The sequence below is a fragment of the Myxine glutinosa genome, chromosome 3 (assembly GCF_964187855.1).
Source record: "Myxine glutinosa chromosome 3, kmMyxGlut1.1, whole genome shotgun sequence".
Lineage (NCBI taxonomy): Eukaryota > Metazoa > Chordata > Myxini > Myxiniformes > Myxinidae > Myxine > Myxine glutinosa.
The window spans coordinates 23879627-23892126 of record NC_136263.1 but is presented as its reverse complement, the minus strand read 5'-3'; the positions used below and the strand labels follow the sequence as shown (position 1 = coordinate 23892126).

General features: G+C 44.0%; 1 protein-coding gene across 1 annotated transcript in view; it reads left to right on the top strand.

Annotated features, from left to right (window-relative positions):
• Positions 1-12500, top strand: part of LOC137423750 (uncharacterized) — a 60506-nt gene that overhangs the window by 13947 nt on the left and 34059 nt on the right. The window contains exon 3 of the mRNA XM_078773774.1: positions 9949-10059. Coding sequence (XP_078629900.1) covers positions 9949-10059 — 111 coding nt within the window. The remainder of the gene's footprint in view (positions 1-9948; positions 10060-12500) is intronic.

Here is a 12500-nt window from a genome sequence, read left to right as displayed (position 1 = left end):
AAAGGGAGTGCTTGGGAATGGGGCTTACTTGGGGTGGAAAAGGTCATTGTTGGGTGGAGAATGATCTTAGATTGTGATGAACAGCTGTCTTGAAGATTTGGAGGGAAGAATGAGATTTAAGAGAATGTGGAAGTTTTTTCCACAGGTGGTAAAAGTGAATAATGAGAGTGCAGGTGAGTGAGCAGTTTTTGTCTGTGAAGTGAATGTGATCGGCCCATTAACTCGGCTTCATCGCGGGAGATTCCAACTATCTTGAGGGATTGGATTCTACAGCGTCCAGCTCAGGAAGATGTGAGGCAGGGGTGCCAGCCAATTGGGGAGAGCAGCACTCCATCCTTGTTGCTGGATAACAGTTTAGGTGTGCTAAGGAAGCACTTAGCACAATTGAGGATGCCCACTCCGGCTTTGAAGGCTATCTGGCTGTAGAGGCCAACTCAGCATTGTGGTTCCCCAAGAGAGACCAGAGGTGATAGTGAAACCCAAAAGTTTCAGGGACTGAACTTCTTTATGTGGAATATTGAGAAAGGAGATTTTAGGGTTTGCCTGAGGGTCTTTTCGGACAGAGAGTGAAAGTGTGAGCTTTGTCAGAATGGAAAGACATATTCCAAGTAGTTGAGATGCTTGTGATTCTATCAACGTCTGAGGAGAGGGAATAGGCTGCTTACGTGTCTTTATGAAGAATGAGAGATGTTACGGCCGTCGGCCGAGGGTGGAGTCATCAGCAAAGAGATGAAGGGGATTTGCTTGAGTCAATCCTGGATTCACCAGCACATTTGCCTGGATTCACCAGCACACTGCTTTGGGTCAATCCAGCCTTGAAGGGGAGAGGTGATCAAATTATTTTGTTGAGAGGCACGTGTTTGATAGGAGACTCGAGGAAGTTAGTTAGCCATGTGTGGAGGTGGCCTTGGATGCCATATGCAGGGAGATTGGAGAGCGAGGTGGCGTGCCAGACTGGCTAGAAAGCTCGAGATCTGTCTGTGGCATTGACGGCCTCCATCGGTGGTTGGGACAGCAGAAGCAAAATTCTCATGTTGGAATGATCGGGTTTGAATCTGAAATTTTAAACGAGTTTCTGTGTATTCTGAGCCGTGATTCCATCCTCCAGCACAAATAAATTCTCCTCGTGTGGCCAATTGTGTGCAATGATATGTCCAAGTGGTAAAATTATTAAAACCATTGCATTGTGGTGGATTATTCACGCATTCTATTCGCATTCGCCTCCGCTTGGTGTCTTGGAAGATAATTATTCTCTAGCAGTTTCATGTCGCCCATTTGAGAGTCCGAGTCATTACAATTTACATGTATTAAAAGCCAATATCTCTCACTTCTCATTGGAGGAACTAACCAATCGGCTCTCACATCATCAGCCATCCCCAGCTGTGACTTAGACCAGAATGTTCATCAACACTCGGTCCTTTGAGTCAAAGGCAGTTGAATAAAGCAACAAAGAAAAGCAATGTAACATATCAAGCTTTGATCGGGTAAGGAGCATAAAACAAAAAATAAAATAAGGCCTTTGCCGTTTCAAACTCTACCTGAGTTCTCGCACAGCTGTAGGCATTTCAAAGTAGCACAAGTCTGAAAACCCCAACGCCACAAGCCCACATCAGCCGCTGTTCATCACTTATTGGTGAATCGTCAGCGATAGCTTAAACGGAACGCTGTTCTTTGGAGGAACTGAGGACCGTCAATGTTTATTTTGTGTGCAACACTTGGCTCTTGGTTTGCAGCGTTGTTGGAAGTTCGGCTTAGCTGCTGATGCAGGTTCGAGCAGGAATTTCAAAAAATTGTCAAATGGGATCAATTCACTCACTCTTCATGAAAGACAACATGGAATTCCAAATGTCCACAAACTAATGATAGCAGATGGGACACTCGATTTAATATTCATTCATTCGATGGTGCACACATTGATAGATTAAATGGATGCTGTAAACCAGGATGGCGTGTTAAGTGCGTTGAGATTTGAACTCGGGCAAGGTCGCTCAAAGACTTGTGTGCATAACTCTGAGGTACCTTGGAATTCCAGTCCTTCAATACAATTAATCATCAGCACATGATTTTTCCAAACCACTCCTGATCTTTTCTCCACTTCCTGACTTTTGATCCTTTCCACTTTCCTTATCCTATGGTCACATGTCATGGCTTTGGTCTATTCATTCCATTCTCTGCATTTGTCAATCTGAGATGAAAAATAAATCAACCAGTCGCAAGGTAGATCACAATCTTACTATAATTCACCAAATGTCCATCCGTCTCTGTCAGTCCGTTCCCAGGTACCGCAAATACGGCTGAATGGATCGCAACGAAATTTTGGGTGGGTAATCCTGGGACCCCCTGGAGTAAAATAGGCCACATTGTTTTTCCAATTTCAGCTTTGGTCTCCAGAATTTTCAGGTTTGGACTCCAGCCGAACGTTATTGTCCCGGGTACCGCAAAAACGGCTGCACCGATCGCAACGATTTTTTGTGTGTATTCCTGGAACCCCTGCAGTAAATTAGGCATCATGCAAATCTTCCAATTTCAGGTTAGGTCTCCAGCCTAACGTTATTTTCCTCCACCTCTGGATACGCTTCTTTTTCTTTCGACCTTACTGGTAATTATAATTCACGGACTTGTGTGTGTGTGTGTGATTATGTGTGTGATTATGTGTGTGATTGTGTGTGTGATTGTGTGTGTCATTGTGTGTGTCATTGTGTGTGTCATTGTGTGTGTCATTGTGTGTGTCATTGTGTGTGTCATTGTGTGTGTCATTGTGTGTGTCATTGTGTGTGTCATTGTGTGTGTCATTATGTGTGTCATTATTCCCGGTGTGTACCCTGGTTTAGAATAGGTACACCGTATCCCTGCGTGTCGTAAGAGGTGACGAAGAGGGTTGGCGTCAGGAAGGGCATCCGGCCATAAAAACATTGCCTCAAAAAGAGAGCCATGACAATTACAACGACATATGGGCAGGGTACAGCCCGAAGTGGAGATCGGTTTCTGAAGTTTGGGACATGGAATGTAGGGACAATGACAGGGAGATCAGGAGAAGTGGTGGAAGTATTGGTGAAGGGTAGGCAGGGACAGAAATACAAGTTTGTATGGCAAGGGTGCCCGGAGGGCGTGAATGGTGTTGGTGTCCTGTTTTCTGAGGAGTTTGTAGACAGTGTGGTGAGTGTGACTAGAGTGAGTGATAGGTTGATGATGGTGAAAATGATGATTGGAAAGCTCTTGATGAACGTCATCTCGGGATATGCTCCGCAGGTTGGTCGGAGCGATTAAGAGAAGGACTAGTTCTGGTGTGCGACAGAGAAGCTGATGGAAAACGTGAAAGATGAGGAAGTTGTTGTGGTAGGAGGAGACCTAAATGGACATGTGGGAAGGAGTATGGACGGTTTTGAGGGAGTTCATGGCGGTTACGGATATGGTGTGAGAAATGGAGAAGGTGAAAGGATTTTGGAGTTTGCTGATGGAGCTGATTTGTTGATTTGTAATACTCAGTTCCAGAAAGAGGATAATAAGCTTGTTACATACACGTCAGGTGGGTCGACGACAACCGTTGACTACCTGATGGTGCTTAGGCGAGATAGGGGGCACCTCCGGGACACAAAGGTGATCCCGGGGGAGGAGGCTGTTTCACAGCACCACTTGGTTGTCTGCGACATGGGGGTGAAATGTGCGAAGAGAGCTCGGCGGGTGAAGTACCAACCGAGAATGAAGGTGTGGAGGTTGAAAGAGGTGACAGTAAGGGAGGCATTAAAAGAGAGGCTGAGTTGGGTAGAGGATGATGTGGTTGAGCTTGAAAGTGGTTGGATGTCAATGATAGATAGTCTGTTGGGAGCCATTGGTGAGGTATGTGGATGGACAAAAGGACCACCGAGGCACTCGGAAACATGGTGGTGGGATGAGGAAGTTGGAAAGAGGATTGACGAGAAGAGGATGAAGTTCAAGGAGTGGCAGAAGGCGAAGGGTACGGGAGCAGAAAAAGCAGAGCATGAAAGTTATAAGGCAGCCAAGAAGGCTGCAAAGAAAGAGGTAGCAAAGGCGCAGGAGGCATGTAGGAAAATGTTCGGAGAACGCTTGGATTCGGAAGAGGGTCAGAGAGCGGTATTCAGGATTGCAAAACAGATAGCGAAAGAGAGGTGTGATGTGATGGGGGTGAGCTGCTTGAAGGATGAAGTGGGACAAATCGTTGTGGACCCAGATGGAATTAAAGGAAGATGGAAAAGATATATGGAAATGCTGTTGAATACAGAGAATGAATGGGATGGCAACATAGAGAGTAACCCAGTTTTAGGACCCGCAGAGAAGATAACTGAGAAGGAAGTTGAGGAAGCGATAAAAGCAATAAAAACCACCTTTCGAGGCCATTTTTCCCCGCAGAGCAGGGGTTGGCCTTTTTCTGGCACCGTGGTCCCCTTTTTGAAACAATGTTTTATGGCCGGATGCCCTTCCTGCCGCCAACCCTGTTAGTCGCCTCTTGCGACACACAGGGAATTACCAGTGAACTGGTACTCAATTTGCCGACCTCGGAAGGATGACAGGCTGAGTCAACCCCCCTGGTGTTAATTCAGCGATCGACCAGGATTCAAACCCAGGATCCTAGGATCCCATGCCGGCACCCTAACCACTAAGCCAACACCAGGCCAAGCGATAAAAGCAATGAAGAGTAGAAAAGCGGGAGGGCCGACGGGAGTTGTGGGAGATATGTTGAAGGCAGCTGGAAGTTGGGGTGTGAAGAGAATGACAGAGATCTGTGAGCTGGTGGTGAAAGAAGGCCGCATTCCAGGGATTTGGGAACTGAGTACCCTCGTCCCTCTATACAAGGGGAAAGGTGACCCTCTGGACTGTGGCTCGTATCGAGCGATAAAGTTATTGGAGCATGGAATGAAGGTATTGGAAAGGATGTTGGAGAGGAGGACAAGGAAGAAATTGAAGATTGACGAAATGCAGTTTAGATTCATGCCAGGAAGAGGAACGACAGATGTGCTTTTTATTGTGAGGCAGTTCCAGGAGAAGTACATGGAGAAGAGGAAGAAGTTGTTTCTTGGGTTTGTTGATATGGAGAAAGCATTCGATAAGGTTCCACGCGAAGTAGTGACATGGGCATTGAGGAAGTTAGAAGTGGAGGAATGGTTGATCAGAGCAGTGATGGCAATGTACAAAAGAGCACGCACAGCTGTAAGGACGAAGGACGGGAACAGTGGTGAGTTTGAGGTGAAGGTGGGAGTGCATCAGGGGTCGGTACTAAGTTCACTACTTTTTGTAGCTGTGATGGAGGTGCTGGCTCAGAACGTAAAGGAGGGTTTACCGTGCGAGTTGTTGTATGCAGATGATCTGGTGTTGATTGCGGAAAGTATGGATGGACTGTAGGAAAAGATGAACAAGTGGAAGGAATGTATGGAGACAAAAGGTCTGAAGGTGAATATAGGAAAGACGAAGGTGATGGCAAGTGGTAAAGCATGTGGTGAGGTGGAAAGAACTGGGAAGTGGCCATGTGCTGTGTGCAGCAAGGGTGTCGGAGTGAACTCCATTCAATGTACAATGTGCACTGAGTGGGTTCATCGAAAATGTCGTGGTCTGAGAGGGTCATTAACCAGTGTGGCAGCTACATTCAAATGTAAGGTGTGCACAGAGGGAGCTGCAGATGGAGGAAATGTTGAGTTGGATCTTGGAGACGGCGTGAAGCTGGAAGGTGTGAAAACATTTTGCTACCTCGGAGACATGCTGAATGGAGAAGATGGATCAGACACGGCACCGGTTGCTAGAGTGAGATGTGCATGGAAGAAGTTTCGGGAACCGAGTGGCGTGCTAATGAGGAGGGGAGTGTCGTTGAAGCTGAAGAGAAAGGTGTGTGCTGCATGTGTGAGAAGTGTTATGATTTATGGGAGCGAGACATGGGTAATGAACGTAGTGCAGCAACGAAGGCTGGAAAGGGTGGGAAATGCAAATGGTTCGGTGGATGTGCGGAGTATTGTTGAGAGAGAGGAAGACAAATGATGAATTGCGAAAGATGATGGGAATAGAGCCTGTGATTGATGCTGTGAAGAGGAACAGGTTGAGATGGTTTGGTCATGTGTTGAGGAAGGATGAAAGTGACTGGTTGAGAAGAGTGATGGAAATGAATGTAGAAGGAAGTAGAGGACGGGGAAGACCGAGAAAGACTTGGCTAAAGATGGTGGAAGAAGAAATGCGGGCAAGGGGGTTAACAAGGACAGATGCAGAAAATAGGGCAAAATGGAGAAGATTGTCATTGGGACCGCTTGGCTAACCCCCGCTCTTGCAGGGAAAAGGGCTTTAAAATGCATGTTGTTGTTGTTGTATTTTGTGTGTGTGTGTGTGTGTGTTATTATGTGTGTTATGTGTGTGTGTGTGTCATTATGTGTGTGTGTGTCATTATGTGTGTGTGTGTCATGTGTGTGTGTGTCATTATGTGTGTGTGTGTCATTATGTGTGTGTGTGTGTCATTATGTGTGTGTGTGTCATTATGTGTGTGTGTGTCATTATGTGTGTGTGTGTCATTATGTGTGTGTGTGTCATTATGTGTGTGTGTGTCATTATGTGTGTGTGTGTCATTATGTGTGTGTGTGTCATTATGTGTGTGTGTGTCATTATGTGTGTGTGTGTCATGTGTGTGTGTGTCATGTGTGTGTGTGTCATTATGTGTGTGTGTCATTATGTGTGTGTGTGTGTCATTATGTGTGTGTGTGTCATTATGTGTGTGTGTGTCATTATGTGTGTGTGTGTCATTATGTGTGTGAGTGTCATTATGTGTGTGTGTGTCATTATGTGTGTGTGTGTCATTATGTGTGTGTGTCATTATGTGTGTGTGTGTCATTATGTGTGTGTGTGTGTCATTATGTGTGTGTGTGTGTGTGTGTGTCATGTGTGTGTGTGTCATTATGTGTGTGTGTGTGTGTGTGTGTCATGTGTGTGTGTGTCATTATGTGTGTGTGTGTCATGTGTGTGTGTGTCATTATGTGTGTGTGTGTCATTATGTGTGTGTGTGTCATTATGTGTGTGTGTGTCATTATGTGTGTGTGTGTCATTATGTGTGTGTGTGTCATTATGTGTGTGTGTCATTATGTGTGTGTGTGTCATTATGTGTGTGTGTGTCATTATGTGTGTGTGTGTCATTATGTGTGTTTGTGTCATTATGTGTGTGTGTGTCATTATGTGTGTGTGTGTCATTATGTGTGTGTGTGTCATTATGTGTGTGTGTGTCATGTGTGTGTGTGTCATTATGTGTGTGTGTGTCATATGTGTGTGTCATTATATGTGTGTGTCATTATATGTGTGTGTCATTATATGTGTGTGTGTCATATGTGTGTGTGTCATTATATGTGTGTGTGTCATTATATGTGTGTGTGTCATTATATGTGTGTGTGTCATTATATGTGTGTGTGTCATTATATGTGTGTGTGTCATTATATGTGTGTGTGTCATTATATGTGTGTGTGTCATTATATGTGTGTGTGTCATTATATGTGTGTGTGTCATTATATGTGTGTGTGTCATTATATGTGTGTGTCATTATATGTGTGTGTGTCATTATATGTGTGTGTGTCATTATATGTGTGTGTGTCATTATATGTGTGTGTGTCATTATATGTGTGTGTGTCATTATATGTGTGTGTGTCATTATATGTGTGTGTGTCATTATATGTGTGTGTGTCATTATATGTGTGTGTCATTATATGTGTGTGTGTCATTATATGTGTGTGTGTCATTATATGTGTGTGTGTCATTATATGTGTGTGTGTCATTATATGTGTGTGTGTCATTATATGTGTGTGTGTCATTATATGTGTGTGTGTCATTATATGTGTGTGTCATTATATGTGTGTGTGTGTCATTTCTGTGTGTGTGTCATTATATGTGTGTGTGTCATTATATGTGTGTGTGTCATTATATATGTGTGTGTGTCATTATATATGTGTGTGCGTCATTATATATATGTGTGTGTGTCATTATATATGTGTGTGCGTCATTATATATGTGTGTGCGTCATTATATATGTGTGTGCGTCATTATATATGTGTGTGTGTGTCATTATGTGTGTGTGTGTCATTATGTGTGTGTGTCATTATATATGTGTGTGTGTGTGTGTCATTATATGTGTGTGTGTGTCATTATATGTGTGTGTGTCATTATATGTGTGTGTGTGTCATTATATGTGTGTGTGTGTCATTATATGTGTGTGTGTGTCATTATATGTGTGTGTGTGTGTGTGTCATTATATGTGTGTGTGTGTCATTATATGTGTGTGTGTGTGATTATATGTGTGTGTGTGTCATTATATGTGTGTGTGTGTGTGATTATATGTGTGTGTGTCATTATATGTGTGTGTGTGTGTCATATGTGTGTGTGTGTCATATGTGTGTGTGTCATTATATGTGTGTGTGTGTCATTATATGTGTGTGTGTGTGATTATATGTGTGTGCGTGTCATTATATGTGTGTGCGTGTCATTATATGTGTGTGCGTGTCATTATATGTGTGTGCGTGTCATTATATATGTGTGTGCGTGTCATTATATATGTGTGTGCGTGTCATTGTGTGTGTGTGTGTGTGTGTGTGTGTAATTAGTGTGTGTGTGTGTGTGTGTGTGTGTGTGTGTGTGTGTGTGTGTGTGTGTGTGTGTGTGTGTGTGTGTGTAATTAGTGTTTGTCACGCTACTCCTGCAGTTCTGGGTCGATCACATCCAGACTTGCAACCATAGGCGTAGTTTGGCTTCTCAATTTGGGGGGGGGGGGGGGGGGGGATGGGGGGGGGGAGCGGCAAGGGCTTAATGTTATTATAATAGAGTGAACCTATGTCGGTTTGTATGTATGTCTGTTTGTATGTATGTTTATATGAGACCAAATCATCTTCTTCATCTTCAAATAAAATCAACGCCCTCTTAATTTACGTTTAGACTGTTGAGACCCTTCAGAACTTTGACGACCATTAAGACCACCAAGACCCCGAAGACCCAAAACACCCCGAAGACCCTGAAGTCCCTTAAATACCCAGAGGAACCAAAAGCCCCTGAAGACACCAAAACCCCAGAAGACACCAAAAACCCAGAAGACACCAAAAACCCAGAAGACACCAAAAACCCAGAAGACACCAAAAACCCAGAAGACACCAAAAACCCAGAAGACACCAAAAACCCAGAAGACACCAAAAACCCAGAAGACACCAAAAACCCAGAAGACACCAAAAACCCAGAAGACACCAAAAACCCAGAAGACACCAAAAACCCAGAAGACACCAAAATCCCAGAAGACCCTGTAGACCCAAAATGCCCTGAAGACCCAAAATGCCCTGAAGACCCAAAACGCCCTGAAGACCCAAAACACCCTGAAGACCCCAAAGCCCCTTAAACACCCAGAGGAACAAGAAGACCCAAAAGCCACTGAACACACCGAAGACTCAAAATACCCTGAAGACCCAAAATACCCTGAAGACCCAAAATACCCTAAAGACCCAAAATACCCTGGACTCAAAATACCCTGAAGACCCAAAAGACACCGAAATGGTCAAAGATGCCTATCCCTCTGAAACGATGTGTGGTGAGGCGTGCGGAGCGCGCCGAGTCACACGAGTTGTATGTAATTTGACAATAAAAGCAGTTTTGTGGAGAAAACTTTCTCTATTTCGCTTTCATTACATTTTTCTTACCTTATCTATTTTGTTGGTTGTCATTTTGGGTGGTGGTGTAATTCTTTCTGAAGTTGTGGTGGGCTGGGAAGCATCTCATAAAATTGAGGCAGTTTCTTCAGAACATAATGCTTTGATATCACAATGTTTTGATACTACGCAATTCCCGTCGGGAAATGTTTTATTTTCCCTCTTCAAGGAAGGCCTCAAGTCATTGATTTTAATGCAATATTTATTTGTTTATTTATTTTTAGAGTGTGGAACTAGCTATGCATGTGACACAAGACTGCCTGCATTTAATAAAAGCCACTTTTTCCAGATTTATATGTGAAAGTGGAAGTGAAAACTGAGCATGACATTGATGCCCACCTGGATCGACCTGCACCAAATGATGCTGAAGCTTCTTTCCTCAAGAACCATCCCCATGAAGGTTTCTGTCTATGTCTATAGATTTTGATTTGGACAGTTTGATGATGAAAAAGATGCTCAGTTGTGAAGAAAAAAAACCACCACGTTATGGTTCATTGCTTTTTTTTTCTCTTTTTTTTTCTGTATACAAGATCGAGGCTCGTGAAAGAGCGAACATTAATCGCACAAAAAGTCAAACCGACACATAAAACACAAAATAAGGGGAGCGGTGGGCAAGATGGGGAGAGAGGGGGAAGGACACAAACACAACATTTGAGAGCAGGGACATCTAGAGAAATGTGGGAGGGAGAGGGCTCGGGGGGGAGGTGGGAGAGGTATAAAACATATGAACACTGCAAGGACTTCCAGGAAAGAAGTTGGAATTTCAATAAAAAGTGTATCTGGGGTGAATTAGCGGGGGTAGAAAAGATCAAGGTTTTGGATGGGGGAAGATGAGAGATGGTGGTGAACAGCTGTTTTAAAGACCTGGAGGGAGGAGTGGGATTGAAGGGAGTTTGGGAGTTTGTTCCAGAGGCGGTAGAAAAGGGGAATGAAAGAGTGAAGGTGAGCAGAGAGCCTAGATTTTGGCAGTTTAACCATAAGAGGGTTGCTGGCAGATCTTGTGCGACCTGTAGGAATATTAGGGGGACAGAGCACAGAGAGAGCTGGGGGAGCAAGGCTGGAGAGGAGTCTGTAGAAGACAAAGACCACCAACCTGCCTGCGATAAGAGAGAGAAAGGCCCTTAGAATCAGCTTCATCATGGGAGATTCCAATGATTCTGAAAGCTTTGGTTTCAACAGCGTGAAGCCGAGCTAGGTGCGAGGCAGGAGCACCGGCCCAGAGGGGGGAACAGTATTCCATTGAGCTGCGGATGAAAGCCTTGTATGTGGTGAGGAGCTCAGGTGTGCCAAGGAAGGGCTTTGCACGACGGAGGATGCCCAGTCGGCGACTGGCTTTGAAGGCCAGCTTGGAAATGTGTTTTTCCCAAGAAAGATCATGGCAGATAGTGAGACCCAAAAGCTTGAGCGACAGAACTTCTTGGAGAGGATTGTTGAGAAAGTGGATGGGAGGGTTTTCCAGTCGGTCTTTTCGGAGAGACATCGTAAGAGTGTGAGATTTGTCAGGATTGAAAGACATGTTCCACTTGTTTGACAAGTCTGTGATTTTGTCCAGGTCTGCAGAGAGTGAGGAGGCTGCAGACTGCTGATCTGAGGGATGAGGAATGGAGCGGCAGATAGTGGAGTCATCAGCAAAGAGATAGAGAGGATTTTCCAGAGAGTCGGAGAGATCATTGATGAAGTCCAGAAATAACACAGGGCCCAGCACACTACCTTGGGGAACTCCAGCGAGAACAGGAAGGGGAGATGAGAGAAATCCATCCAGGGCCAAACGTTGACGACGACCAGAGAGGAAGTCCGCAAGCCATGAGTGGAGATTTCCATGGATACCATAGGAGGCGAGTTTGATGAGCAGAGCTGGGTGCCAGACCGTATCGAAGGCCCTGCTTAAGTTCTCCCTGTTCTCCCTGCTTTAAGAAATAACCACGATGGTAGATCAATTTCTCAAACATCAGTTATCCCCTTCATCGCTAAGTAAGATATTTTAAACAACAATATATACCTTGTTCTATCCTGTTGTCCTAAATTTGTACTGTTGTCAATTCTGATTGAGCTTTAATTGCATGCCTTTTATTGATCTCTCGTCCATCTCAGAAAGTGTCGAAAATGTCTTTGCTCTGAGAGTCTAAAGTCAAAGGTCTAAAGCTGGGGTTCTTAACCTGGGGTATCCATACCCCTCGGGGGTATGGGGGCCAAAATCTTGAGATATGGGACTCGTCATAAATTACAATAATAAATTGTAATAAATTCAATGAAATATCAACTTTAAATATATAATAAATATATATTTAAATATAAATATATATATTTCACCTGATTCCATATTCTGATTGCACGAAAACAGCAGAAACTAGAACACCACTCAGTGGAGCGCATACTCATGCCGTGGGTGATCGCTGCTGAGCCCTATCTTCCAATGGTAAAAAATCCTTCAAAAAATTCCGGGATCCGGAATAATATCCTGAGCTTCACCAAAAACTAATCAATTCTTCCTTGTAATCATCCCACCAACTTTCATCCAAATCCGTTCAGAACTTTTCCAGATATCTTGTACACACACACACAGACACACGGACACGATCGAATGCATTACTCAATGGCGGGAGTAACAATTTCACTGGATTAGTAAAACGGCTTGCATAAAACTTGCATGTTTTAGTTTAGTTTAATTTGTTTTGTTTCTTTGTTAACAAGCAAAGAAATAAATAGGGATAAAATCCTCATGATTTTCTTTCCTGTTCTGTTCCTAATTATCCATATGTAAAACTGAGCTATTGAGATATTTTGAAGTCACACTGGAACCGAATGGGACTGGTAATGAGGTGCGGATCCCCGAACTTGGCC